Raw genomic sequence first — 27,633 nt, 5'->3', positions numbered from 1 at the left:
AGGACTTAGCCGATTTTTCATCTCTGAGATTTTTCGCATTCGGGGACCGGTCTCTCCTACCAGGGACCGGTCCCCGAGAGCTCAAAAGCTGCAGTAAGCAGATTTTTGATTCTTTAGCTGTCACGCCCCGCGACTACCCGCCTATTTGGCTGGGTCGCGGCGCCACAACAGACCGCCGAACGGACAGGGTTTCCCCTGTACCGCGGACAGAGTCTCCCCTGTACATTTAAGGCGTCGCAATCAATACAATGTACGAAGTTCCAACCAGGAACACATTTCAATCAAGATTGCATAATGGAAGGTATCAAACAACATAACACATCCTATGTTATAACATGCATTCACATTCATACATTTTTACATCATAAATCTCATTAAATTCTTACATTAGCTTTCACTTAACTTCCAAATACAATCCGATTTAACATGATTATTACAACATGATTCTTTTCATTCTTTACATTCCTAAGTAAAGGCCAACTCAGGGTACCGCTATCTCTGGTCTCGATGGTAGGGCGTTATCTATGATGCTACGCCCTCGCCTCGCGCCGCCGCACCGCTCACGTGTGAACCTATAACACCCCAAAACCACGTGGGGTGAGAACCAACTCCATGGTTCCCAGTGGGTACGGCCACCCAAGGGAAAAGCTCGACCAATAGGTCCAAGGGAGGCAACTTCAAGTTAGTTCAATAAACAGATAGATATATATCTTTATTATGCAACTAATAAAACCATGCTTTGCCTCACGAATGCAATAATGCCATGCTATATACGAATCATGCAACTACACAAGTAGAATAAATGATTTAACTTTCTATCATGCTATTCATAGCTTTTTCATAATTTATACATCTTGTCACTTTACATCGTTGGTTATTTGCTTCTAAGGTTTTCCTCTACCCTAGCCAAGCTAACCACCCGACTCGGTCTCGAGTCAATCATCTGCGGAATACCGCATACATCCAGGCTCGAGATGATGGACGTCTCACATACACCTCAGCCTTAAATCCACTCGATAGGGATACCAAATCTATAGCTCATAATGCTTAATGTACATTCACTTGGCTTTTACCCAATCTTGCCGGTTAACATTGTTAACCCCAATAACTCATACCCCAAATCCCGTCATAACAGGGGGCCTCGAACCACCCCTAGGGACCATCTACGGGAACTCGCTCCCGATGTGACTATTTCCGGAAACTCACCGCTTGAGGGGGAGCTACCTCCCTCAAGCCAAGACGTATCATGAGTATAGATCTAATCCTCATCTTGAGGATTCATAGCAACTTGTCACAATGCCATTGTCATGATAGGTTTTCTACCTATTTATTCATGCCACTCTCTATGTCAACTTGGTCCAATGCCACTCTTGGTTAAACTATGTTTAACAACTATATCCTCTATGCAAATCAATGTTTCTATTGTCGATGTCGCTTTTGTTTACTAATGTCCAAGTCCAACTGTCACATTTACACAATAATAGGGTCCTAACATATATGTCTATTATGGTTCTACATTTCTCTATGTTCAACTTCGTTAGAAATATGTCATTGAAAGCAACCAAGGTTCACATGTACTTAGCCCTATCATGCATGAATGATACAAAATATATATACTCAAATGCCACAAGTGTTTGCTAGGTTCATGACATTAGGTTCACACTATACTTGTTCAACCTATGTTCAAGACATTAGGTTCATATCATCCATGTTTAACCTATGTCCATGACTCTAGGTTTAGTGCCACTCGATCTAATGTATATAGATTGTCCATTGCACATTTCCATTTCTTAACATTAACCACATGCTTGCATTTATTATTTCTATATCATGCTTATCATACCATTACTTAGCATTATCCACATGCATGCTTATCATGTATACTTTAGCATTAATCAATGCATTCATCTAGCACTATTTACACTAAGTCATTATCTATATTCTTAGCATTAACCACATGCATGCTCTACAACATGTCATTATGCATTCTTTTAAGCATATTTTTATAATGTTAATATTCATATGCCCTTTATCTTATGCATTCAAAGTATTAATCACATGCATTTATCTAGCATTTTATAATATGTTAACATGCATCAATATGAAATCTCATTTCTCTTAGACATACAGGCGACCTAGTCGCTTCGGTAAACACAACCCACCTCATTTCGCATTCTGATTGCTTGTCGAAACTTGCAATCGGCCTCCCGCGGCACCCGGCACCCGGTTTGGCTCGATCTATCGCGCGACCATCCGAACAGCCTCCAATTCACGATCCGAAAATTAAAGGTCTTCGGTTATGTGCAACGATGCTTCAAATCCGTTTTCATGGGTTTACGATGTCGCCTCGGCCCTCCAGGCGAAAACAAAGCCTAAACGTCCGTTTCTTTAATAACTTCGCAACGGCTCGACGAATCGCCGAACCGACTTCGCCAACGCGTTCGTTTACCTAGCAATTAGGTTTACAGAGGGTCAAATGAGATCAAACCCTTATATTTACAAAACTAGCATTTTTGAGCCCTAGATGCAATTAACCTCCAAATAATCCAAATTAAATGGAGTAACATGCTAATAATGCTCGTTAGAGGCTATTAGAACACTTAAAGCTAAGGATTAAGCCAAATTCCAAAAGCTTACCACAACGTGAATGCCGCAACGAAAACACGCCGCTCCAATGGGCGCACGAAAGCTCGATCCGTCGCTCCCAACGCGTTCGCGAGCATCTTCTCCACCAACGCCGCGAATTTGAGCGAGAGATATGGAGAGATGAGAGAGAAATCTAGAGAGAGGAATGAAGGTTTCTCTCACTAGCACCATGCGTGCGTGTGTGTGTGCTCGGGCTGAAGGAGAGGAAGAAGAAGCATCAGCTTCTTTATAATGCACCCCAAGGCACTATTCATTTCAGGCAGTTTTAGCACTTCAGAATAGTTAGAGCCCTTCTGAATGTTCGTTTGAGCTCAAATTTGACAGGCAGACTCAGTTTAACGTACTGAGTAAGAATATATTTTAAGTTTTTAGTTTCGACCCCATTTGGTTACCGAAAATTATGCTGAACTGTAATCTTTATCAGATGACTCTCGAATTTTATTTCTCACTCTACGGGTGTCAGAAAAATATGAAACTTTAAATCTAGCCTCATAAAAATATTTCTGACTTATCCTCCAATTTTCATAATTTTCTGAGACTGTACATTTTCTGCTAATTTATCTGTCCCGTTTCCAACAGAAAATTCTAGATCTTCTGTTTTCATTCCGATTTCAGCACAAGTCATTTCTGACTTATGTTTTATTTCTATAAATCCAATAAAAATAGTTTCTCACACTATTTTTATTTATTTTTATTTTTATACCAAAATCTGGTATGTTACATTAGCTCTCAAAAACCCCCAACAATGCACTTTTACCTTTTTTGACGCCTTCGGCCTTTCCGAAGCGTACCAACCTCGCATTTTGATCATTTGACTAAAGTTCGATATTTATTTACCGAAGTTTCGGTATATTACAGATTAACCCTAGATGGTAGGGTATCATCAGTTGGCGAGGATTGGATCATACTCACATAGTCTGTTTGCACTTGGCGTGGTTGCTCCACCCAAGTAGTGATCTCCGGAGTCATCACGTGTTGGACTAACGTACTTGTCCAGCAGACAATCTCGGGTTTGTGAGCGGGAGGGTCTCCTTACCTATGGAATTGCACTGTGAGTCGAGGGCAAACCTTCGGGTTAGCCAAGCGATTGGGTGAACAAATGAATGGCATTATTTCTTGAACATAGTATCATGATAGCGAACTTCATTACTATATTGTTCATGCATTCATTTCAGTTGATTAAGGCATAGTAGCATGATAGTAGAATTCATGTTATAATTACAGTTTATTTCCATTATCTATCTATCTATCTATCTACTTGTGCCTGCTTGGACCTAGTGGAAAGATCGGCGGAGTCGGCGGCCGAACCCATTCGGAACTATATTTATAGAGTTCTCACTCCACTTTATTGCAGGGCCGAGCTCGAGTGGACCGGGCAAGGATCGTGGTAAGGGCCTAGCGCCATAGTAGTTAGTAGCTTTTCCATTTTGAATTAGAGTACCCTCGTGTACATGGTTATTAGATGATGTATTGTGGAGAGCTAGCATGTATGATGAGGTGAAGTTGTAAAACTCATGTATTTATTTTGGGAGATGTAAATGTAATCAAGATGTGAATGTTGAATGAAAATGTAATAGCTAGAATATTTCTCTCTTGTTTACTTGTATGCTTACTTGTGATTCTTGCTTTTGTTTGTTTCGCACTTGTGGTGCCTCATGTATGTTGTATGTCATCTTGGGCGACAAAAATGTACATGACTCTGTTGTTTAGCCTTGGGGGGGCAGGAGAGACTCTGTCAGTTCGGCGTCTGTTTGACGTGCCCGAACCGACCAAATTGGCAGTTGCGGGGCGTGGCAATGTTCGTATTTCTTACTCTCGTTCTCTTTATACTTATGCCTACTTAGACCTAGTGGAAAAATCGGCGTGGTCAGCGGCCAAACCCACTCGGAACTTCTTTTAGTTCTCATCCCCTTGTTTTGCAGATCCCAATTCTAGCGGAACGGGCCGAGGATCGTGGCAAGGGCATAGCGCCCTAGTTATTGACCTCCCGTGCATTAGTATACCCTGTACATACTTATGTGAGAGACATATTATGTTTTGAAGAGAATATGTAGTGAGCAGACTATGTATGAAATAAATGGTTGTATTTTGGTGATTTGTAAATTGTTAAGTAAATGAATGGATGTAATAGTTTAGTTAAATTTCTCTCTTGCTTTTCTTTATTATCCTCGCGCAAATCGTATATGTTATTTGTTTTACTTGGGCAAAACTAGATGTACATGATGTTGTTTAGGCTTGGGCGGTACAGGAGAGACTCTGTCCGTTCGGCGGTCTGTGTGCCTGCCCGAACCGATCAAATTGGCGATTACGGGATGCGACACTGGTACTTACCAACCTTCCTAAGCCTGAGCAGGGGAGAAGGAAACAACAAGGAGGAGAATTAGAGAAGAAGGAATTAAAAGAAAGAAAATGTAGAAGATGAAAGAGAGAATGGATGATTCTTCTCACAGCTGGTTACTAAAGGACAAAACTCCTAATTAAGGATGGTTGGGAGCAGTTATGTTGCACACAAGGTGTCACTTAAGCACATTTGCATGATCCGGTTGAGAATGCATTCGGTTCAAAGTAATTTGCAATGACAATTTTGTGTCCAAACTAATTTGACTCCTCCCGACACTCTTTCGAAGTGCCAACTAATTCACATATCACAATCATTTCGAAAAAAATATTATTTTAATATTTTTCCTGCACACCATAAGTATTCAAATCTGAATCCGACCCGAAGTTAAATGGATAGGACATATATTTTTTATCTACTTATTTTTTTAGGGTACTGATATAGTATGTATGTCAACTATCGATAACTGATCTCATCCACGAACACATTTAATTCTAGGATTTTTTTTTTTTTATAGAGAAATGTAGCATGCTACCCGCTTCGTTTATTTTATTTANTTACAGTTGAATTTGAACGTTAAAATTATTTTCTAGATTGATATTTAAAATATTAATTTTAAATTTTTAATAAAAATTTATATTACAATATTAATTTATAAATTTAGTTCCTAAATTCACAGGTAGCGTTCCTAATTTCACGGATAGCCGTGCCCGACATAGGTGGTACGGCATAGTACTGTTATTTTATAACCGTGCTATGTTGGGGGCACGGCTACCGTGATGAGTTTTGAGAGATAAGAACTTTAATCATTCATTAAAAGAGTTGTTTCAAATTTGCTAAACTATTTTTATGTATTATTTATTAACTGTATAAAACAACAATTTCTTTTATTTATAAAGTACGGTAATGCACAGTCGTGTATATATATAAAAACTGTCCGTGCATAGCCGTGCCGGGCCGTGCGTGGCACGGTATGGTACGGACGTTCAAAGACCGTGCTGATACATGGTGCCGTGAACTTAGGAACCAGGTAGCCGTATCCGGCATAGATAGCACAATATAGCACGGTTGTTTTATAGCCGTGCTATGTCGGGGGTATGGTTACCGTATCGAGTTTTGAGAGAAAAGAAATTTAATCATTCATTAAAAGAGTTGTTTCAAGTTTTCTAAACTATTTCTATGTATTATTCGTTAATGTTATCAAACAACGATCTCTTTTATTTATAAAATATGATAATACACAATCGTCAAACCGTGTGTATAAAAAACACTGGCCATACGTAGCTGTGTTGGGCCGTGCGTGGCATGGTATGGCACGGAGAAAAGCCGTGCTGGGGCACAGTACCGTGAATTTAAGAATTAAATTTACATATTAATTTAAATATTAAAATTCCGATTTAATGTTTTTTGGAGGGTCTGTTTTAGGGAAAAAAAATGAAAAGGAGGGATAATAAATTTTTGGATGTAAAACGGGGGAATTTTTTATTTTTTACAAGTGAAATCTGGAGCGGCAGCCACCCACAAGGTAATCCCAAGGTAGATATAGGATAATAATATATAAAAAATATCGGTTTTATGGGAAGATGGAGAAGGAGTCGTTGCGGTGGAAGGAGGGGAGTGGCTACCGTATCAGCCGGCACGGCAGAGTGGGAGGAGGAGGCGGAGCGGGAGCGGGAGCGGGAACGGGAGCCAGGAGAGATAGGTACGGATGCGAGCGAGAGTGAGGGATACGAACGCCGGTACCGCTGCGGGCGCGGGTGCGGGTGCGGGCGCGGGTGCGGGTGCGGGCGCGGGTGCGGGTGCGGGCGCGGGTGCGGGTGCGGGCGCGGGTGCGGGTGCGGGCGCGGGTGCGGGTGCGGGCGCGGGTGCGGGTGCGGGCGCGGGTGCGGGTGCGGGCGCGGGTGCGGGTGCGGGCGCGGGTGCGGGTGCGGGCGCGGGTGCGGGTGCGGGCGCGGGTGCGGGTGCGGGCGCGGGTGCGGGTGCGGGCGCGGGTGCGGGTGCGGGCGCGGGTGCGGGTGCGGGCGCGGGTGCGGGTGCGGGCGCGGGTGCGGGTGCGGGCGCGGGTGCGGGTGCGGGCGCGGGTGCGGGTGCGGGCGCGGGTGCGGGTGCGGGCGCGGGTGCGGGTGCGGGCGCGGGTGCGGGTGCGGGCGCGGGTGCGGGTGCGGGCGCGGGTGCGGGTGCGGGCGCGGGTGCGGGTGCGGGCGCGGGTGCGGGTGCGGGCGCGGGTGCGGGTGCGGGCGCGGGTGCGGGTGCGGGCGCGGGTGCGGGTGCGGGCGCGGGTGCGGGTGCGGGCGCGGGTGCGGGTGCGGGCGCGGGTGCGGGTGCGGGCGCGGGTGCGGGTGCGGGCGCGGGTGCGGGTGCGGGCGCGGGTGCGGGTGCGGGCGCGGGTGCGGGTGCGGGCGCGGGTGCGGGTGCGGGCGCGGGTGCGGGTGCGGGCGCGGGTGCGGGTGCGGGCGCGGGTGCGGGTGCGGGCGCGGGTGCGGGTGCGGGCGCGGGTGCGGGTGCGGGCGCGGGTGCGGGTGCGGGCGCGGGTGCGGGTGCGGGCGCGGGTGCGGGTGCGGGCGCGGGTGCGGGTGCGGGCGCGGGTGCGGGTGCGGGCGCGGGTGCGGGTGCGGGCGCGGGTGCGGGTGCGGGCGCGGGTGCGGGTGCGGGCGCGGGTGCGGGTGCGGGCGCGGGTGCGGGTGCGGGCGCGGGTGCGGGTGCGGGCGCGGGTGCGGGTGCGGGTACGGGAGCGGAGGAGGCGACAGAGTGGGAGCGAGTGGGAGGTAGGCGCGTCAACTTAAGTTAACTTAAGTGTTAAAGTTAAGTTTCGAGTTCAACTTAAATATCAACTTTAGTTTTAACTAAGTTTAATATTAAATTTATAAACTTAAGTTTATAAATGTTCTTTAATCTTAAGTTTAAATTTGATGGTTAAATTTAAATGGTGAAACCCTACATTTTAAAGTACAACTTAAACTTAAGTGTAAGTTTTAATTTTTATAATTTAACGTCAGTGTTAAGTTAAAGTTCAAATTCAATTTTAAGTTTTAATTGTTATTTAATTTAACATTTCAATAGAAAATGGATCCGAGAGTGAAAGCTACTGAAGCCTTAAAAAGTTCAGCTTCTGGTTTTTCATTAAATCAATGTTGAGTGAAGTGATAAGGTGAAAACGTTTCACGTAAAAATATAGGTGAAAACGTTTGGTTTGTTTGGTTATTCTGCAGTGAAATATTTTTGCAATGAAAGTTACGAAGTGGAAACCAGTTGGTTTTTATGGGATTTCACCTGAGTGAGATTCCCCATTTGGTGAGGTTCCACTATGAACGTCACCACGTAAGCGTTTACCCTTCTTCTAACGTATACGAAGTTCCTAAGTTTGAATAGGAAACGATTGAGTTATTATAGCGTTGGTGGTAATCATGATCTCATTCCAGACTCTAGAGTAAGTATCAAAAGGGGTTTGATATTTCCTCTTCTACAGAATCGAAAATCGTTATATATAGGATTTCTTCACCCGAAGTCTCACGTGCACCGAGGATTCTTATAATAGGTCAGCTCATTCAAATCCATCGTTGAACTAAGAGAGATCAGCATATACAACACTATTAACGATTCATACTGATTATAGCTATTATTAGAAAAATATTCAATTTATAGTTTTTTCTGCTAATTCAACTTGGAAACATCGTAAATTTTGTTCTCGATTATGATATCGATCGTTTGTCTATAAAGTCGCGACGACATGTTTGAGTCACTTGGATTTCATCGTTTGGGAAGATTGTTCCGCTTTCTATTATATTTCACTTTTTATATATATATATATATATATATATATGTTACTAATATATTATATATAACCAAACAATCAAAACTATGTAGCTGTAATTTTCTATTTTCTACTTTATAATTATAGGCAACCAAACAACAGAATCCAAAAGCCACTTTTTAAAAAGTTACTTTTGTAAAAGTGATTTTTTTCATTGTAGTCACTTACGAGTAACCAAACATGCTCTAAGTAGTGAGTCCTGATTAGTCTTCTTCTTCTTTTTCTTCTTCTTCGTCTTCTTTTTGGGTAAGTCTTGATTAGTCTTCTTCTTCTTCTTCTTCTTCTTCTTCTTCTTCTTTTGTGAGTCCTGATTAGTGTTCTTCTTCATCTTTTTTCTTCTTGTTGATTGCCGATTAGTCTTTTTCTTCTTCTTCTTTTCTTTTCCTTCCTTCTATGCAATTTTTTGTTATTTTCTTTTGTTAATTTACTTGAACTTTGGTTTTTCTCTTCTTTTCCTTCATTTTATGCAATTTTTATGATTTTCTCTTGCTATTTTACTTGAACTTTGGTATTTATTTGATCTTGGGGGGGGGGGGGGGGGGGGGGGAAAGAAAAAAAAAGAATTTCCGTTTGTTGTAGTGCTCTAACCCTCTACAGTATACAAACCTTTTTCTGATGCATTATTAGAAAGATGCTAGTTAAGTGATAAAATAGGACTATTAAATCATATTTTTCTGAAGTCGGTAAATTTGCTCCATGTCTATCTTCCTTCTCTTCTTTCCTTATTCATCTATGAATGTATCCAAAGAAAGCTATATTGAGAACCCATTAAGGTTGGTCCTCTACACTATTAGAATAGTCGATGAAATATGAAGTCATAATCTTTTTTAATTCTACTAGATCTGTGATGCGGCTTACACGAATAAATATGTAATGGCAATATTCTTGTGAGTTATAGCACACTTTATTAGTTACGTAAAATATCATCCAAGAAAAACTAAAAATTAATATCACAATATGCAAATATATGATAAAAATACCTTTTCAAAAGTTACATACAAGTATCTAATTTGAACAACATCTTAGAATGTTAGAATTTTAACTACATAGTCACATTTTTATACTGTTTCAAGCTTTTGGGTATGTTTGTAATAGCTAATTTACACTCACATTCGTGTTAAATTCGAGAAAAGTACAAACCTTTGATGAACAACTAAATTTGAAAATTTTGATTATACTCCTTAACCTCTGTTCTTTTATTTCAGAAAAAAAATTGTGTGAAATGTATCTTAGAACTCATCAGTTTTTGTGATGCCCAAATAGTCCCACATCGGATGGAGAAGAGATCATGATTGTGACTATAAGGATCAGAGATTGTAATACTAATAATTGGCTAAAGCATTTTGGGCCGGTGGTTTAGGGCCTAACGAGTTATTAGTGCTAGCGGATTGAATCTTTACAATTTTCATTATAATTATTATAAAATATCCTATCAAAATCTAATGTTTTATGCAAAGTTGTGGAAAGTTACAAATGTTGGGAACTTCTACGAAGAGTTTTCTAAATAAAGCTTTTATTGTTAAGTTAGCCATTAAATTTGAAACTTTTAAAAGTTCTATCGTTCGTATTATTTAGAATGCTTTTTTACCTATGTAAAAATCTGAAACTTTAAAGGGCACAATCGTAACCACAAGCAGCTTCTGGCTTCAGGAGAGTGTTTATAATTATTATGTTCTTTATGATTCGTTTGTGAAAATGTCATGTCACTGGACAGTGGAATGACATGTGTCATGTGATTGGCATATTAATACATATAAGCATACATAGATTCATACATATATGCAAACATATATATTGGTGTTTATGTTTATTTTTATAGTATCAAGTAATATATGTTCTTATAGAATTTCGGGATGTGAAGGATATGAAAGGATAATTTTTTAGGAAAAAAAGTGTTGAGGACACATGGCGGTCCTTGCCGTCCTCTTTTTTTTTGTCTCCTTTCACCAAATACAATTATACGTATACTGTTTGACACTTAGAACTAAGATATAAAATGATTCTGATCANTACAGGAATCTGATGTAAGTGATTGCAACTTCCATAATGCTAACTATGTTCATAGTGTGATGGTTAAAGGCAACAGCTTTCTAAGCCTAGTCGAAAGTCAAGTTCACCCTGAAAATGGAGAAGATCAGGGTGTAAGAGAATTAGAAGATGAAACTAGCTGTTCCCTCATCATAGCTAGGATGGTTATAAAAAGGTTTGCCTATAAAAAGTGGTGTGATGGTCTCTATAGGCGAAAAATTTCGAAGGATTGTTCCGCACTTAAGAAGAAGGCCAATGGGGAGCAGAATGAAGCCGCTTGGGAGGACAATAGAGAGATTACAGCATTGGGAAAAATTCTAAAGCCCACAAGTAACCAGATTAGACTTTACCATATCTCGGTGCAAATAAGTCGGGCGGCGCGCCGGTTGCGACTGCCTGAAGGTCCTAAGGGTGAGCCCCCGCCCCAGCAGGAGCCGCCGTCCATGCTGCCAACCCGAGGTATTAGGCGAGTGTGGACACAGTTGGAAACGCCTCACACCGGCGCAAAAGGGGGGCGAGAAACAGAACCGATATTAGACAATAGCTTAAAAGAAGCAATTTTGAAGAAGAATGTGCCGCGAGGGAAGCAAATAGGAGCCCCAAACAAGTTCAACAAGTCCATCCTTGAGGACAAGGATGATTTTAAGGGAAGGGGATTGTAACAACCCTGAAGAATAAATGGTGGTAGTAGTAGTAGTAGTAGTTAGCATGGGGAAGTAGTAAAAATGTCAACTTTACAAGGTAGAGCAGGGAAGTGACAGCAGGAGGTTGGAGAGGAGCGAGCTCGGCGGAGTGGTCTGGCGGGAAGCGCCTCCGAAGGGGCTCAGGCGCTGGCGGAGGATAGCACGGAGAGGGGCGTCAGGCAGAACTCCGGCAGGGTGAACCGGCGGGGCTAGGGCATCGTCGGATCTGAAGGGGAAATGGGAGGATCGAGGTCGGAGAAGGAAGCCCGACAGAACCTGGGTAATTGGGGCGAAGAAGAGAGTTGGCGGATCGGGCTGTCGGATCACCGGAGCGGGCGTAAAACGCGAACCCGATATCCGCCGGGTCGTGGATGATGCGGAGAAGGCCGGAACCGACGCCCACTTACTGTTAAGCATGGATCGGGCGAAGCGGGGCTCGAATCGAGGCGAAATGGCGAACCCAAGACCTGCTGGGTTGCGGGTAGTGCGGAGAAGGACAGACCCGAGTACGAATAACCGACAAGCAGTAGAGGAGCTCAGGAAGCCCAGGAAGAGGGCCCAGCTACCACCGAATTGGCGGCCCAACCAGCCCACTTCTTATTTTTGTCACTATTGCTGTTTAGTCCTCAGAGATTAAATAATTCTCTTTTCTGTACGGATACTAACTAGTTTAAGTATCAGGATGTCATGTGAGCTAGGGATTATGAATGGAAATGAATTAGTCTATTTTCTCCCCCAAAAGTTCTTCTCCAAACCCTTCTTCTTCTCCACTACTTATCTTCCCCATTCTCCTCTATTTCCAATTCTCTACTCTCTACTCAACTCTCTCTCTCTCAGTCTACCTCTACTTCTATCTCTCTTTCTCTTACCTTTCTTAGCATCAAACTACATCGGATTCGCGACCGGAAGCTCCCATCATCCTCTCCGCCATACCGGCCTCAGCGAGCTCTCCTCATAGGCAGTTGCGGATAGTCCGGGGATATTACAAATCTCTAAGTTGGACTAATCGAGAGAAAGAAAATCTCTGCTAAGAGAAGCATAAGCCCGCTTGTTAACACGAAAAAAAAAAATCACTTCCCTAAATCCACTCCTCCACAAGCTCCCACCATTCCCTCCACTTCTCCATCACTCCCTCCACTTTCTCCACCATTTACTCCACTTCACCATCACTCCCTCCACTTTCTCCACTATTCCATCCCCTTTCTCCACCATTCCATCCACTTTCCCTCCATTCCCTCCACTTCTCCACACTCCCTCCATTTTCTCTACCATTCCCTTCACTTTCCCTCCATTCCCTCCACTTCTCCATCACTGCCTCCAATTCTTCACCATTCCCTCCACTTCTCCATCATTTACTATTCTCTTCACCATAAACTTCCACCACCCTCTATCTATACAAAGGAAAGTGAACAAAAAAAGGGGGAGGATTCTACTCACAAAAAAAAAAAAGAGAAAAGAAACTTGAATTAAAAAAAAAGAGAGCCAATAGAAAGGTGCGTTTAGATCCTCTCACTTTCATTTTTTTTTTTCTCTTCTCTCCTAGTCAAGGCACTCCATACATCGAGTTTTCTATGCACACCGCGCTATACATGCCGTTATCAACCTCTACTACGCCGGGTCATCGTCAACCAAGAAAAGATGACTACTCGTCGCCATTCCGACACCTTTGCTGACAGCCGTTGCCCTGTCGTCGTTGATCCCGAATTGGCGCACGTTCCCTTTTGCTAGTGTGGCGTCATCATCGACCAAGGAGGTGGCCATCCGCCTGCTGTTACTGCGCCGACAACAACGGTGATCATCCGCTTGACGCTTAGCCATCAGCGGTAGGCGACAACAATGATGACGACGATGATCATCCGCTTGACGCTTAGCCGTCGGCGGTAGGCGACAACCACGACGACGACGATCCGCTCGACGCTTAGCCGTCCGCGGTAGGCGACAACAACGACGATGATCTGCTTGACGCTTCGCCGTCGGCGGTAAAGGTGGCGGCGGTAGGCGACAACCACGACGACGACGATCCGCTCGACGCTTAGCCGTCGGCGGTAGGCGACAACCACGACGACGACGATCCGCTCGACGCTTAGCCGTCGGCGGTAGGCGACAACAACGACGACGATCCGCTTGACGCTTCGCCGTCGGCGGTAAAGGTGGCGGTGGTAGGCGACAACCACGACGACGACGATCCGCTCGACGCTTAGCCGTCGGCGGTAGGCGACAATCACGACGACGACGATCTGCTTGACGCTTAGCCGTCGGCGGTAGGTGACAACAACGTCGACGACGATCCGCTTGACGCTTCGCCGTCGGCGGTAAAGGTGGCGACGACAACGACGACGATGATCATCCACTTGACGCTTAACCGTCGGCGGTAGGCAACAACAATGACGACGACAATCCGCTCGGCGCTTAGCCGTCGGAGGTAGGCGACAACCACGACGACGACGATCCGCTTGACACTTAGCCGTCGGCGATGGACGACAACAACGACGACGACGATCCGCTTGACGCTTCGCCGTCAGCGGTAAAGGTGGCGACGACAACGACGACGATGATCATCCGCTTGACGCTTAGCCGTCAGCGGTAGACGATGACAACGACGACGACTATCAATTCGACGCTTAGCCGTCGACGAAAAGCTCCAATCAAATTATTGATTGCTGCTATTTTGAATTGACTTTTGTCAAAAATAAGTTATGCGTGATAGATAATTTATGTGCACACGCCAAGTGTTAGACAAAGTGCCAAAAAGAATTTGTGCATAGCGCGTTGTTCATGTACGCGTGCTAAGCGTTCGATGAAATGCCAAAAATGATGTGCATATCATGGAATGTCAAAAGAAACTTGAGCATGCTGCATTGTTCATGTACGCGTGCCAAGTGTTCGATGAAATGTCAAAGGCAATTTGCACATTACTTGTGTGCATGTCAAATGCTCGATGAAATACCAAAGAAAGCTTATGCATGATGCATGACCGACATTATTTTAAAGAAATACCTTGAAGAGGAGAAAAGTAGAGAGATGATAATTGTCGCTTTTCCTCTTTTTCAGTTGTATTAATTTTATACATGATGTACAAGAGTAATAAAAGAAATGCATTCTGTTTTGCCAATTATCATAATTGACCAGCTTAATCGGAGGCTGTCTAAATATGAATAGACGTAATTAATTAGAAATCTTTATGATTCCTAAGGAGTATAGAACCTTTAATCTCAGTTTTTTCAACATATAATCCCCTCGTCTAACGCAAACGCTTTTAAATTTTTTTAACACTCACACCGCTCACGAGCAAAAGAAAGTATCTAAAACTTAAAATAAACATACACTAATAATACTAAGGATGCTTTGCAAAATCATTAATGGCGACATGCTTCTTTTGACAAAAATTTGGCTTAAATGTTTGCTTGTGACAACTTCGATACGTCCCACTCAAAAGATTTATACCTGTTTGTTTAGCACGATTTACAAGAATAAATCAGTAAATATATTACCACTTAAACGTCTCAGTGATCTTATACCATGAAAGAATACCTTCTTTTTTTTTTTTCTTTTTAATGGTTCTTGGTATTAAAATTCTGTGGAACCAGGAGTCCGAGGGAAAGGAATTGCATCCCTTATATTCTCAATCCCGGTTGCAAACTGTACAAGCCGTTCGAATCCCAGGCCAAAACCAGCATGAGGAACTGAAACAGGCCGAAAAAACGGAACATTAGTGACTACTAATATGTTATCGGGAAAACAAACTCAAATCAAGCAATAAGATTTTGAGTATTAGGGAATGTTTGGCCTGACTGAGGCTTCTGCAGAGGATCTATTTAAGTTGATGTAATGATCCGACCCACTAGCAATAATAACTCGTTGTGCAGAAGGCTCCATTTAAGTTGATGTAACGACCTGGCCCACTAGTAATAATAATTCGTTGGACCCAAATCACCAGCCCAAAATATTTAAGTCCAGTTATTATATCTAGCCTAATCAAGCTTATATACCCCTAAGTCTAGCCATGACTATCTGATGTGGGACTGTTGCTATTTGGGTCTCACAGTAGAACAGTTTTAGCAAGCACTTACTACAATTTTAGTTAGAATCCTTTTCTGACAAAGGCAGTAAGTAGAAGCAGAAGCCTTGACTTAAATCTTTTGCTTTTGGAACCTATAAACTCATTTTAGATTTAAGCCACGGCAAAAGCGGTGCAATTTTTGTTTGTGAAACACCTTTTTACTCTTCTAATAAGAGTAGAGAAGCTATTCCAAAAAAAAGGCCAAATAGGCACTTTGGTCATTGGAAAACATCAAGTTGTAAAATATCATAAACTGATAAACAACATACTGCAAATCAAGATATTTCATGAACATAAATGCAGAGTATAGCCCAAAAAAGGGCCAAAATTTTAGCTATAAAGATGCACAGGAATTCCAACCTGAGCCAAAGCGTCGAAGATCGAGGTACCACCAGTAGTTTTCCTTGTTGAGATTCAACTCGTCCAATCGAGCTTCCAGATAATCAAGACGCTCGTCTCTTTGGCTTCCACCAATAAGCTCACCAACCTGCAAAGGATTCTGATCATTATGTTGAGTTCAAGCATTTAACAGAAATCCGTAAGCAAAAGTTTCTTACATATACGCAAAATACGTAGATCAGTCTTAAGAATCTAAAGAAGAACTAACTACAAACATGCATGCATGCATACATACATACATAAATATACACAGTTAAGTACATACATACATAGACTATATATATATATATATATATAGAGAGTCCTGCTACTATACTATCGGTAGCACGGAGCCTCCCGTGCTACCAAGTTGTTTTCGATGATGCGGCTTCCAAATCGACGATCGGCTCCGTTAGACTTGATCTACACTATTAAAAGTATTTGGAAACTAAATTTCATAATTTTTCGATATCATTTATCTATCAAACAAATAGTCTAAAATTGAACGGCTGAAAATAAAAATCTCATAAAAAATGATGATAAAAGATTTAAATTCAAGATCAGATATACTGATTTTACTCTAAATAGTGAAAAAAAATTTCTATAAAATTTTCATCGGATTTGGATTGTTTTACACCGTTAAACTCACAAACACGACAATCGGCCATTAAAATGGTCAATTTTGAGATCTTTGATCACTAGTCAAATGATGTCGAAAAATTATGAAATTTAATTTCCAATATTTTTAATAGTGTAGATCAAGTCTAAACGGAGACGATCGTCGATTTGGAAGCCGCATCATCGAAACAACTTGGTAGCACGGGGGAGGCCCGTGCTACCGATAGTATAGCAGCTGGACTCTATATATATATATATATTATATATATAATATATATATATATATATTAGTTGAGCTGAATACTATCGATAGCAAACGGCTCCGTTGTCACCCATTTGTTTTCAATGATGGAACCTCCAATCAACAATCGGCACCGTTGAAAATGATCTATACAGTTGAAGTATTTAGAAATCAAATTTCATATATTTTCGATATTGTTCTCTATTCATCGAGTGGACACAATGAACGGCTGAAAATGAATATCTTTAAAAAATGATGATAGGAGTCTTGTAATCAAGATCAAGAGTATAGATCGTGTTTTAAATAGTTTAAAGAATTTTCTAACTAAAATTCAATTGAATTGGATATCTTTACGCCATTAAAGAGAAAACGCCTCATATCGACAATTAAAATTATAATTTTGAAACCCTTTGATCATTAGGCAAATGATGTCGAAAAGATTTGAAATTTAATTTCTAAACACTTCAAGTGGTATAGATCATATTCAACGGTGCAATCGTCGATTGGAGGCTCTCATCGAAAACAAATGGTGGCAACGGAGTCCGTTTTGCTATCGATAGTATTCTAGCTCACTCTATAGTATATAATATTATAATATAATATATACATGAATAGCTAAGTAGGTAGGTACGTGGGGTGTGTTTGTATATTCATTAGGATCTATAAATGGTTATGTAATTGTATACAATTTATGTATGCACAAATGTACATATGGAAATTGGTGAGTAGTTGATATCCGGAACAATAGTTTGTAGTTACCCTAGGAACTAACAGATCCATAGCAGCGACCGTCTTCCCATCATCATTTTGCCTCATATAGAAAGCTTTAATTTCCTAGCAGCAAAATAAAACCCAAGATATAGATTACAAATATCTTATCGAGATGACTAAACCAAGCCTTTTGAATACTACGTACCTTTGGATAATCTCTGATAATTACTGGTCGCCCGCCAAAAGCAATCTCCGTGATGTATCTTTCATGCTCACTTTGCAAATCCAATCCCCACTTCACCTATCAATTAGAAGCATTTGTGTATGATTTTCCTTCCTTTTTTTTTTTCCAATCAACCTTTCGATTATTCCAATTAGAAGTCTAGGTTCTGTTTGCAAAAGCAAAAAAGTCCAAGGGTTGTCTGTGCAGTGATCTGAACAAAAATGTAGATTTAATATTTTCTCCAAGCATGTCAAAATCATGTGCCTATCTTGGGAAAGATGAGAATAAATATATCAATAGAAATATGTGGGAGATTATGCAGATAATTTTAAGCCATGTCATGATAAAAAAGAATTTCTGCTTTATACAAATGGAAAGGATAACCAAAGACAACTTTATAGAAATACATTACCGGGAAGTCAAATTTTCTTTCTGCTCTAAGAAGTAGCTCAATTGCATCCGAATATGTCAGCTGAACAAAATTTTTCTCAGCCACATTCTGCAAACAATAGAAAAGAAATTATTGAATGTAATATAAAAAAGCTGAACAAGTTTTTTGCTCCACATTAGCTATTACAAAGGAACTATGGGCAGAGTCATAACGAAATTAACTAGAGAACATACATTTAATCGGTCTATTATTCCTTTCTCAATCCATGTATTAAAGAAATCCATATCTTCTTTGCAGTTTTCTAGAACAAATTTTACCTGCAGGAAAAGATAAACATCAAAATAGGAAAGCTAATAAGAACAAATAAAACGATAATGAAGGGACTTCTTCATACCCAAACAAAAGATACATAAAGAAGTCATTTACACACATATCCTTGCAAAATTATCTCTTTACATACATATCCCTATATATATCCCTGCAAAATTGGCATTTTCATGTATCTCCCTTGAAAACTCAATTTATTTGCATGTATTCCTTTGCACTAACAAAATCTTACCCTTTGAGATAGTTTTTTTTTTTAATTACAAAACATATTTTTGCCCATGAATTGATGATTATCCAGATTAGGACAGAGTACTCACATAAGAAATTGCTCAAGGGGTACACATAAAAATTCTGATTTTACAGTGCATGTATGTATATGAATAAAGGATTTCGCAGGGTACAAGTAAAAACCTCACACATAGTAAAAGAACCATTATTTTAACATATGCATCAAGCAAATGCTCATAGATCTGAAGAGAAAACCTACTACATACTGGAGATAGGCAGTTGCACAAGCCATGTCATCATTCAGATCGGCAAAGGCAAGCTCAGGTTCAATCATCTTTGCATAAGATAGAGAAAGTAAGACCCAATGTTCAAAATCTTCAGGAACATGGCATATTATCTCAACAAAGAGAAAAACTCTAAAGGACGGTAAATTGTAATTACCCAAAATTCAGCTAGATGTCTTGAGGTGTTAGAATTTTCTGCCCTAAATGTAGGATCAAATGTGTACACCTGGAGGCAAATTAACAAATTTTAAGGGAAATGGATTGTGGAAGTGTGCATGGCCACCTAATAGAGACAAGAAAATATACATCAGAAAGAGAAGATGCGTATGTTTCAGCATTTAGTTGGCCAGACACTGTCAAGAATGCGGGTTTCCCAAAGAAATCCTAGAAGCAAAAAAAGATAACAGGTCACGGTTCTTGTTGCATAAGTTAGGCTCACATAATCAGCAAAATGAAAGCAAAGCTCCAAAATAAGCCAGCACTTCTATATCCAGAACGTCAGAGGATTTAATATTGAAAAGTAAATGTTCATGAATTCTAACATGTCATTTATACAACATTATCCACGACAAGACAAATTATAGGGTTCATTAAGAAGTGAGTCCCTGAAGTTTGACTCCGATTCATTTAGACTATTAACAGTTTCGCCTATGAAGATTGTTCTGTAGAGCATTTTGTCCTTCCATTAGTCTACCACATAACAAAAGAAAAAAAAAAGCATGACGTCAGGCTCATCAGCAGCTGTAATGCGGCATTCTTTGTCAATCAGTAGAGTGATGTACCAACTTAACTCGTATGTAAGGCAATCATCAGGTACTCTATTGTCAGGAATTGAAAATCTGAGGTCATTGTTTAATTCAGAATTAAACTTGAAAGGATCAGATTCATAATTGACCATAAAATTTGTGCAGCTTGATGTTAGTTGTTCTTTGTAAAACTGCCAAATGCCATTTAGTCATCTTAAGAGAGCAGAATCTCAAATCAGAAATCAATGTTGAAGCAAATTTGAAAACAGAGAAACATAAGTACTAATAGGCATACAGTAACAGATAAAACATGAATACTAAGAGGCATATAATATTAGATAGCCCTCACCTGTGATCAATCAACTTTACCATCCTTAGTAGTAGGAATGGTAGTTATTGGGCAATCATTACTTTCACGAGTGTTTGACATCTGTCATACATGCAAAATTAGAGAGGAAAGAAAAAGAAAAAGCCAACCAGACATCTGTCATATATACAAAAATCAGTGACAAGGAAGTAAAAACAAAAAAAACATTGTACAATTGTTTACATCCGTCCTATAGTTAATGATCATGAAGTCACTCTAACAAAATTATACTAATTCTTCTCTCATTGCTCTCAAATGGAAATTCACAATCAGCATCTGTGTGTGACACCCCAATAGTCCCACATCGGATGGGAATAGGGTTGTCATTGGGTTTATAAGAGACTTAGACACTAGTAATAATAACTGGGCTTAAGCATTTTGGGCCGGTTGTTGGGCCCAATGAGTTATTATTGCTAGTGGGCTGGGTCGTTACATTTGGTATCAGAGCCGGTTCACGTTCTGTTTAATATCCCAAGTAATTCTTCACTCAGGGACTTCAAACTGAGGCTAAGTAAATCTGATAATTGTCAAAGCGGATACTTCTAACAAGACATCTCGTAAAACAGGAAGGTAATCAGATGGTGTATTGTTTTCTTTTTTTTTTCGTACTGCAGTCCGAGTAGTCGTCGACATTACGCCGTAAGAAACAGTTAGTCATCTCACTACATGGTTGAATTGAGCATACATTCCGTTAGTAGTCCATGAGATAACAGTCCTTAACTTTTAGACTCCAGTAACAAATTAAGTCTTAATTTGAACTTTCCTAGTCTAAGTATTAACTGGTATTTTAAACACGTCGAACTACAATCAACAAGAAACATTTTGACGGTTTACGGTAAATCAGTAGAATTCTCTCGTCTTAGAGTTTAGTCTTTAGTTACAACTTCGTTTAAACTTTTGTCTCTTTGTATTCATGATTATCCGTATGTCATTGTCTATTTTGTACTTATGATTCTCCGTATATTATAATCTATCGGGAGTGGACACTAGTTAGTTGAAATGGTAGGAATCATCATCCTTACCATCAATAACCCGTTAGTAATGAAAGTGCTCACAAACTGTAGACAGTATGTACGTTTTAATCTCTCCTTTCTTTTTCTTTTTCGGTTGGTCTGTAGACAGTATATATGTTTTTAGTCACTGTTCCTTCATTTTTGTTTTTTTTGTAACATGTTAACAAATGTAGGCAGGATATCAATTACTAGTACTTCAGTGAGATTGTTTTAATATGATTAAGAAGAGAGTAACGAGAGTTTACCTTTAAGTGTTAGTCGTAGACACACACTGTGGGGTTATCAGGGTGTAGCCTACCCTTATCCCAACAGTAACCCAAATATTCTCTGAATCTGTGATCATTATTATTGACCCGAATTCGTAAAACCCGGCCAACAACCCGGGTTACTCAATAATAACGATCACCCGACCCAGCAATGTAAACCATAGTCTCGGCCAAGTGGTCGACCTGTACACACCGCTCAGAGCCGACTCGGTTCCAGACCTACTGCCCGATCGCTCTGCTCAGAGTGTAGCGGACCACTAGAACCCGATACACACTAACCTGACTGTTCCTGCAGTCCTGGAATTGCCCCCCCTCAAACACTGTGGGGTTATTAGGGTGTAGCCTATCCTTACCCCAACAATAACCCAAATATTCTCTGAATCTGTGATCATTATTATTGATCCGAATTCGTAAAACCCGACACCAACCCGGGTTGCTCAATAATAACGATCACAGATTCAGAGAATATTTGGGTTATTGTTGGGGTAAGGATAGGCTACACCCTAATAACCCCACAGTGTTTGAGGGGGGGCAATTCCAGGACTGCAGGAACAGTCAGGTTAGTGTGTATCGGGTTCTAGTGGTCCGCTACACTCTGAGCAGAGCGATCGGGCAGTAGGTCTGGGACCGAGTCGGCTCTGAGCGGTGTGTACAGGTCGACCACTTGGCCGAGACTATGGTTTACCTTGCTGGGTCGGGTGATCGTTATTATTGAGCAACCCGGATTGCTGTCGGGTTTTACGAATTCGGGTCAATAATAATGATCACAGATTCAGAGAATATTTGGGTTATTGTTGGGGTAAGGATAGGCTACACCCTAATAACCCCACAGTGTTTGAGGGGGGCAATTCCGGGACTGCAGGAGCAGTCAGGTTAGTGTGTGTGTCGGGTTCTAGTGGTCCACTACACTCTGAGCAGAGCGATCGGGCAGTAGGTCTGGAACCGAGTCGGCTCTGAGCGGTGTGTACAGGTCGACNCGTCAGTCCAATCACACACACAGCCCAAGATCACCAGGCGATGTGAGACTCGTCTCGCTAGCCCGTCATCCAGACCCTGGCTCAGCCGAGACTTGCCACACATGTCCAGCTGGTGAACCGGCTCTGATACCAACTGTGACGCCCCGACTTCCCAAGGGGTCACCCATCCTAGGACTACTCCCGTCCTAGCACACTTAACTCTCTTAACCTCTTGGGTCTAGCCACCACCCAAAATGCTTAAGCCGGGTTAAGAGTATATATAGGACTATCTAGGGTCTCACACTGTGTCACTTATCTCTTGCCACAATTTCTCTATGACACACATTATTTTATTTCTAGCATACTATGATGCCATGAAAGAGGCTGAACAAAAATGGTTAAGCAAATCATTCAAGTAAGCTTTTCATGTTATTAATTTTTTTCACTACCCTTAATATAGTGATTTGCTTTCTTTGTTAAACTCTCTCACAGGATTTAATTTCATACTGAAGCTTTCATCATTGCACTCAAAGCTAAAGAATCTTGAGATAACGCTGAAATTTTCATCATCAAATATAATATTAACTTATACAGGATACACAAATTTACAGTGTTCACAACAGCCGCGACATGTGCACACAATTAAAAATAAGGATTTAAGTGTCCATCGGCACGGGGCGTATCTACTATGCCGTATTGTGACAACAAGATATTGGCACGATGCAGCCCCCGTGTCGATGGCACAGCTCAAAACCCTCTATTCTTTAAATTAGTAAATAATTTTCTCAATAAAATTCAAAAGATTTGATAAAAATACATAAGAAACAGTTAAAATATTTTGTTGTTAAAGAAAATAAATATTTCATACTATTATGTGTCGGCACACATGAATTTTTTCTGACCGGCACGTATCAGCACGCTCGAGCACACACCGTGCCGGCAAGTTTCTGGCACAACCCGCACATGGCACTAAAATCCTTGATTAAAAGTTTGATCAAAGTAAAGAAAACAATTAAATGCATACCAAAGTAGTAACACAGAATTGTTCTCCCACTCCTTCACAATCTGAAGCAGTGATAATTGGGCTAGAGATCCACACAAATCCATTTTCTTGGAAAAATTTGTGAGTTGCATAAGCCAATGCATTCCTCACTCTTGTGACCTAAACAAGCACCAAATGGTACAAATCATCACTTATATACAAAGATATTACACCAATTAAACAAGCTTGTAATAATAAGTGCCATATGAAAACCATAAGGGTGCTAAATATATATCCCAACAAAATCATTTATTCCACTACATAGCACTTTAAAATCTGAATGTTCATACATCCACTCAAAAGTACATTTTCTTACAAAACGGCCCTTAATATATGTTGGGTGTCATCCAAACCTTCTCTGTTAATCTCAAGTATATGGGTATAAAAGTACAACAGTAAGTTTTTAAGGTGCATACACGAAATTCAGATTTTCCATGGCTATACACGTAAACAAAATAATTTAGTAGGGATATATATCACACATATAATTTGTTTGTTACTTATGTAGAACATATCTACTGATAGTTACTACTGCAATGAAAAGCACAGCAATAAATTGGTGAAAGAAAGAGACCATACTGAGCCGAATGTATTTGTTCGAGGACGAAGATGAGCTATGGTTCTCAAAAATTCTCTGCTTGCTCTTTTCTTTTGTATAGGATACGTCAACGGGTCACATTTTCCAATCTGCAAGAAAAAGAGGAAAGAATAAAAGAATTGTGATTTCCATGGCCAAAAAGGGGTGGAAAAAAAACCCCAGAAATGTGCATGTCAAGATGCTTGTTCAATAGATGCCTCACTAAATCTATGAAATCTGCAAAGATCAGCTATATTTTAGTCCAGATTATAGTAAAATGAATACCTCATGCTCTCCTGAATTTTTATTATTTCAGTAGAGTAAATTATATCATTGGTCATTTAACTTATCATGAAGTTTAACCTAGATCACTGAACTTCAGTTTGTTGCAATGTAGCCATTGAAATTCAATTTCTATTTCAATTGGGTCATTCAATCTAAGTCCCATCTAATCTCCCTAAAGGATGGATAGCTGATTTAGCTACCACGTCATCTCTTCGGAGATGACATGGCTGCTGATTTTGAATCAACTACTATGTCATAGCCTGCCGATGACATTGTAGCTGAGTCAGCAATCATGTCATCCCTCTGTTTGAGAAATTAAATTGCCTGACAGGTAACCTGAGTGAAACCTAAATGAAAAGTTCACGATAAATCTAATGAACAATTGTGTAATTTATCATTTTAAGTTATCAAAAATGGCAGCTATCATAATTAAGCTAGCTGAAGAGATGCTGAAATAATTACTTTCTAAAAAAAATTACATCATCATAAAATAGACGACTGGTTAAAGAGCTCAACACATGATTTCAAAAGGAAAGAACAAGGAGTTGAGGTCAGTTAATTACCATGACAAGCCTTGCCACCTTCACTTCCACTTTCTGCTTAGCACCTTGACTGCTAACCACAACTCCCTCTACTAGTACAGATGCCCCAGCTGTGACAGTTCTTAATTCCACCTATTGAAATTCCCAGTACTAAAATGCATAATTTTCTCATCATAACAGTCTTAAACCATCAATTAATTCTCCATAAATTGGGCAAAAATTCAGTTTCTCCAAAACAAAAATTATTCAATGTTAGATATGAACACAGTTTATAGAATTTAAAAAAGGTTTAAGCTTATTAGTTATTATAGAACAAGATAGATTAAGCCGACAAGAAAAGGAAAGATTGCTACCTGGTCATAGCCTTCAGCATCAGGGATCATTACACATTGCATATTGGAGAGGCAAGAACCATCATTCACCTAAATAGTGTGAAGTAGAAGAAAATTCATTGATTAATGAAACAACAAATAATTGATAATATATTTTTGGCCAGGGAAGCGAAAGAACAACAAAATCACATTTAAATTTACATGCTACAACAAATTATTTACTTAAGCACATGCTACAACAAATTTAATGAAGAGATGCTTCCCACAATTACCTATCTTTCCATGCGATGAAGCAGGTTTTTCAAAAATGAAGAGCTTAAGCAAAACAAACTTAATAAAAAAAATTAAGTACGTGAGTATGCTAGTCCATGTTGATGATGTGAGCAGAAAAGATGGCAAGAAAGGAAGAACATAGAGTGAAGCAAAAAATAATGACTAAATTTTACATAAGCTCGTGATGGGAAAAATTACTAGGATAATATTTTTCTAGGAAACTGATGGTTCAATCCAATTAACAGTGGGAACCAAATTACAACCTAATTACATAACATTTTCGCATCTACACGATGTACAATTTTGTAGTTTTAAGCAAATTAATGTGAATAGATTTTTATTTTTTAATCTCATGTATGTCCCAACTCCCAAGCCGGTTGTCTTACCCAAGGATTTAAGTGCCATGGCAAGGGGTCGTGCCGTAAATTTGCTGGCACGATACGACATAGTGCATGTCGGACGGTGCCGATGCATACTGATCACAAAAAAAACATGTGTGCCGACACATAATGGCATGAAATATTTATTTTTTTAAGCAACAACATACTCTAATTGCTTATTATATATCTTTATTAATTTTTTTGAATTTTATTGAGAAAATTACTAACTAATTCAACAAATATAGATTTTTAAGTTGTACCATCGGCACGGGGGCTGTGTCGTGCCGATATTTTGTTGGCATGATAAAGCACGGTGGATACGGCCTGTGCTTATGGGCGCTTAAATTCTTGGTCTTACCAACTCTCTAGCTTACTGCAACAGTTTGAAGGGCCAAAATTGAGGCCATTTATGGCTCTTGAAGGGGCAGAGAAAGCCACTGTTGAGAAATCCTCAATGCTTAAATGCCTGCAGTAGAGTAATATCTAATTAAGGAAGAAACAATAGTTATCTAAGCCGAAAACTGCATCTTCCAACGCGAAGCAAATCCAAGATTATGAAATTTAACCCCTTCCTAAGTAATGCAACTGCAAGAACACATAAAACACCAAACACATAAGAACACATAGCATTCAGATGAACTAATACATAAAACAAAAACAACAAAGAGAAGATGCAATGCCGGTACGATGAAGAAGCCAAAATCGCTACTTCCGATTAGAATCGCTTCCGAATCCGAGCAACTTCGCATCCTCACCTCGATGAACGATTGACCATTCTACTCTGCACCCGACAAGTCCGGACCCATCCCCTGATCGCGAGCTCCTTCCCCAACCACCCCACCCTACCCCCTCGCTCGCCCCGCCCTTCACGTCCGCTATTCTCAGCCGCCTCCGGAACTCGCGCACGCCCTCCCCTCCCTCCGCCGCCGGTCTGCAGAAGAGCCTCCGCCTCCACCTCCACCTCGAAGAAGCGGCGTTGGGGATGAGCGGAGGAGGAGGAGGGGGAGGAGAGCGAGGGAGTGGGTGGAGAGAGGCGGCGGATCTACGGAGAGGGGTTTTAGGGTTCCGGGCGCGGCGGTGGAGGACGAGGAGAGGGGCGGCGGAGCGGCCGCGGATTAGTGCGGCTGGGACGGCGGCGGCGGCGGCGGCGGCGGCCGCCATCATCGTTTTCGTTTTCTAATCGCTGGTCCGCGGAGTTCTTTCTTTATCCGGAGTCACTAGTTCACTAATCACTACTGGCTCTCCCTCGCTTTCGCTTTTCTCTGAGGAAGTGAGCACGTGAGTTGCACGTGGCTTGAACTGGTGCTATGAATTGGTGGACCTAGTGCACCACATCATCATTGAACCACTCAATTTTCTACTAATTTTTGCGCGACATGACTTGGGATGTTTTTGGACGTCTGAATAAATTATTCAATAATATTTTTATTTATTTAAAATTTTTATAGTTTGATTAGATGTTGGAAGTTATCAAATGTTTAAAATAGTATAGAGTCTTCACTTTTCAACGTTTTTTTTTTTAAATAAAGATAAAATATATTATCTTACTGTATAATCAATAATAAAATTTTCAAAGAGTGAAAATCAAGACCTCATACACTAGAATGGCCAATCGTTCACTTGCATTTAGGGCATGTTTGGTTATCCGCAAGTGATCGAAGTGAAAAAAGTCACTTTTTCAAAAGTGACTTTTATAAAAGTTACTTTTGAGTTCAAGTGTTTGGTTTAAAAAAACTGAAAGAAAAAAAATGTAATTTTTATGACTTTTATTGTTTGGTTTTATATAAGAAAATGAAAAAATAAAATGATTTTTTTAGATGCGTAGTTTTTTTTTCTTTTTCTTTTTTTGTAGATGGTATGGAATATGGCACATNTTTTTTTTTTTTC

The 27,633-nt window shown here is 40.7% G+C and overlaps 1 protein-coding gene across 1 annotated transcript; it reads right to left on the bottom strand.

Annotated features, from left to right (window-relative positions):
• Nucleotides 1-14,809: 14,809 nt before the first annotated feature.
• LOC109706129 (asparagine--tRNA ligase, chloroplastic/mitochondrial-like) lies at nt 14,810-26,063 on the bottom strand. The gene is given in 15 exon segments (XM_020226933.1): nt 14,810-15,189; nt 15,927-16,053; nt 17,563-17,637; nt 17,720-17,815; nt 18,150-18,236; nt 18,362-18,445; nt 18,943-19,017; nt 19,125-19,193; nt 19,274-19,351; nt 20,063-20,143; nt 23,340-23,477; nt 23,937-24,044; nt 24,783-24,893; nt 25,115-25,183; nt 26,007-26,063. Coding segments are annotated over 15 exon segments (1,356 nt in total). The 5' UTR covers nt 26,049-26,063; the 3' UTR covers nt 14,810-15,073.
• Between the last annotated feature and the right edge of the window lie 1,570 nt (nt 26,064-27,633).

Source organism: Ananas comosus, unplaced genomic scaffold, assembly GCF_001540865.1.
Source record: "Ananas comosus cultivar F153 unplaced genomic scaffold, ASM154086v1, whole genome shotgun sequence".
Lineage (NCBI taxonomy): Eukaryota > Viridiplantae > Streptophyta > Magnoliopsida > Poales > Bromeliaceae > Ananas > Ananas comosus.
Note: the sequence above shows the minus strand (reverse complement) of the source record. Positions and strands in the feature narration are given on the sequence as shown.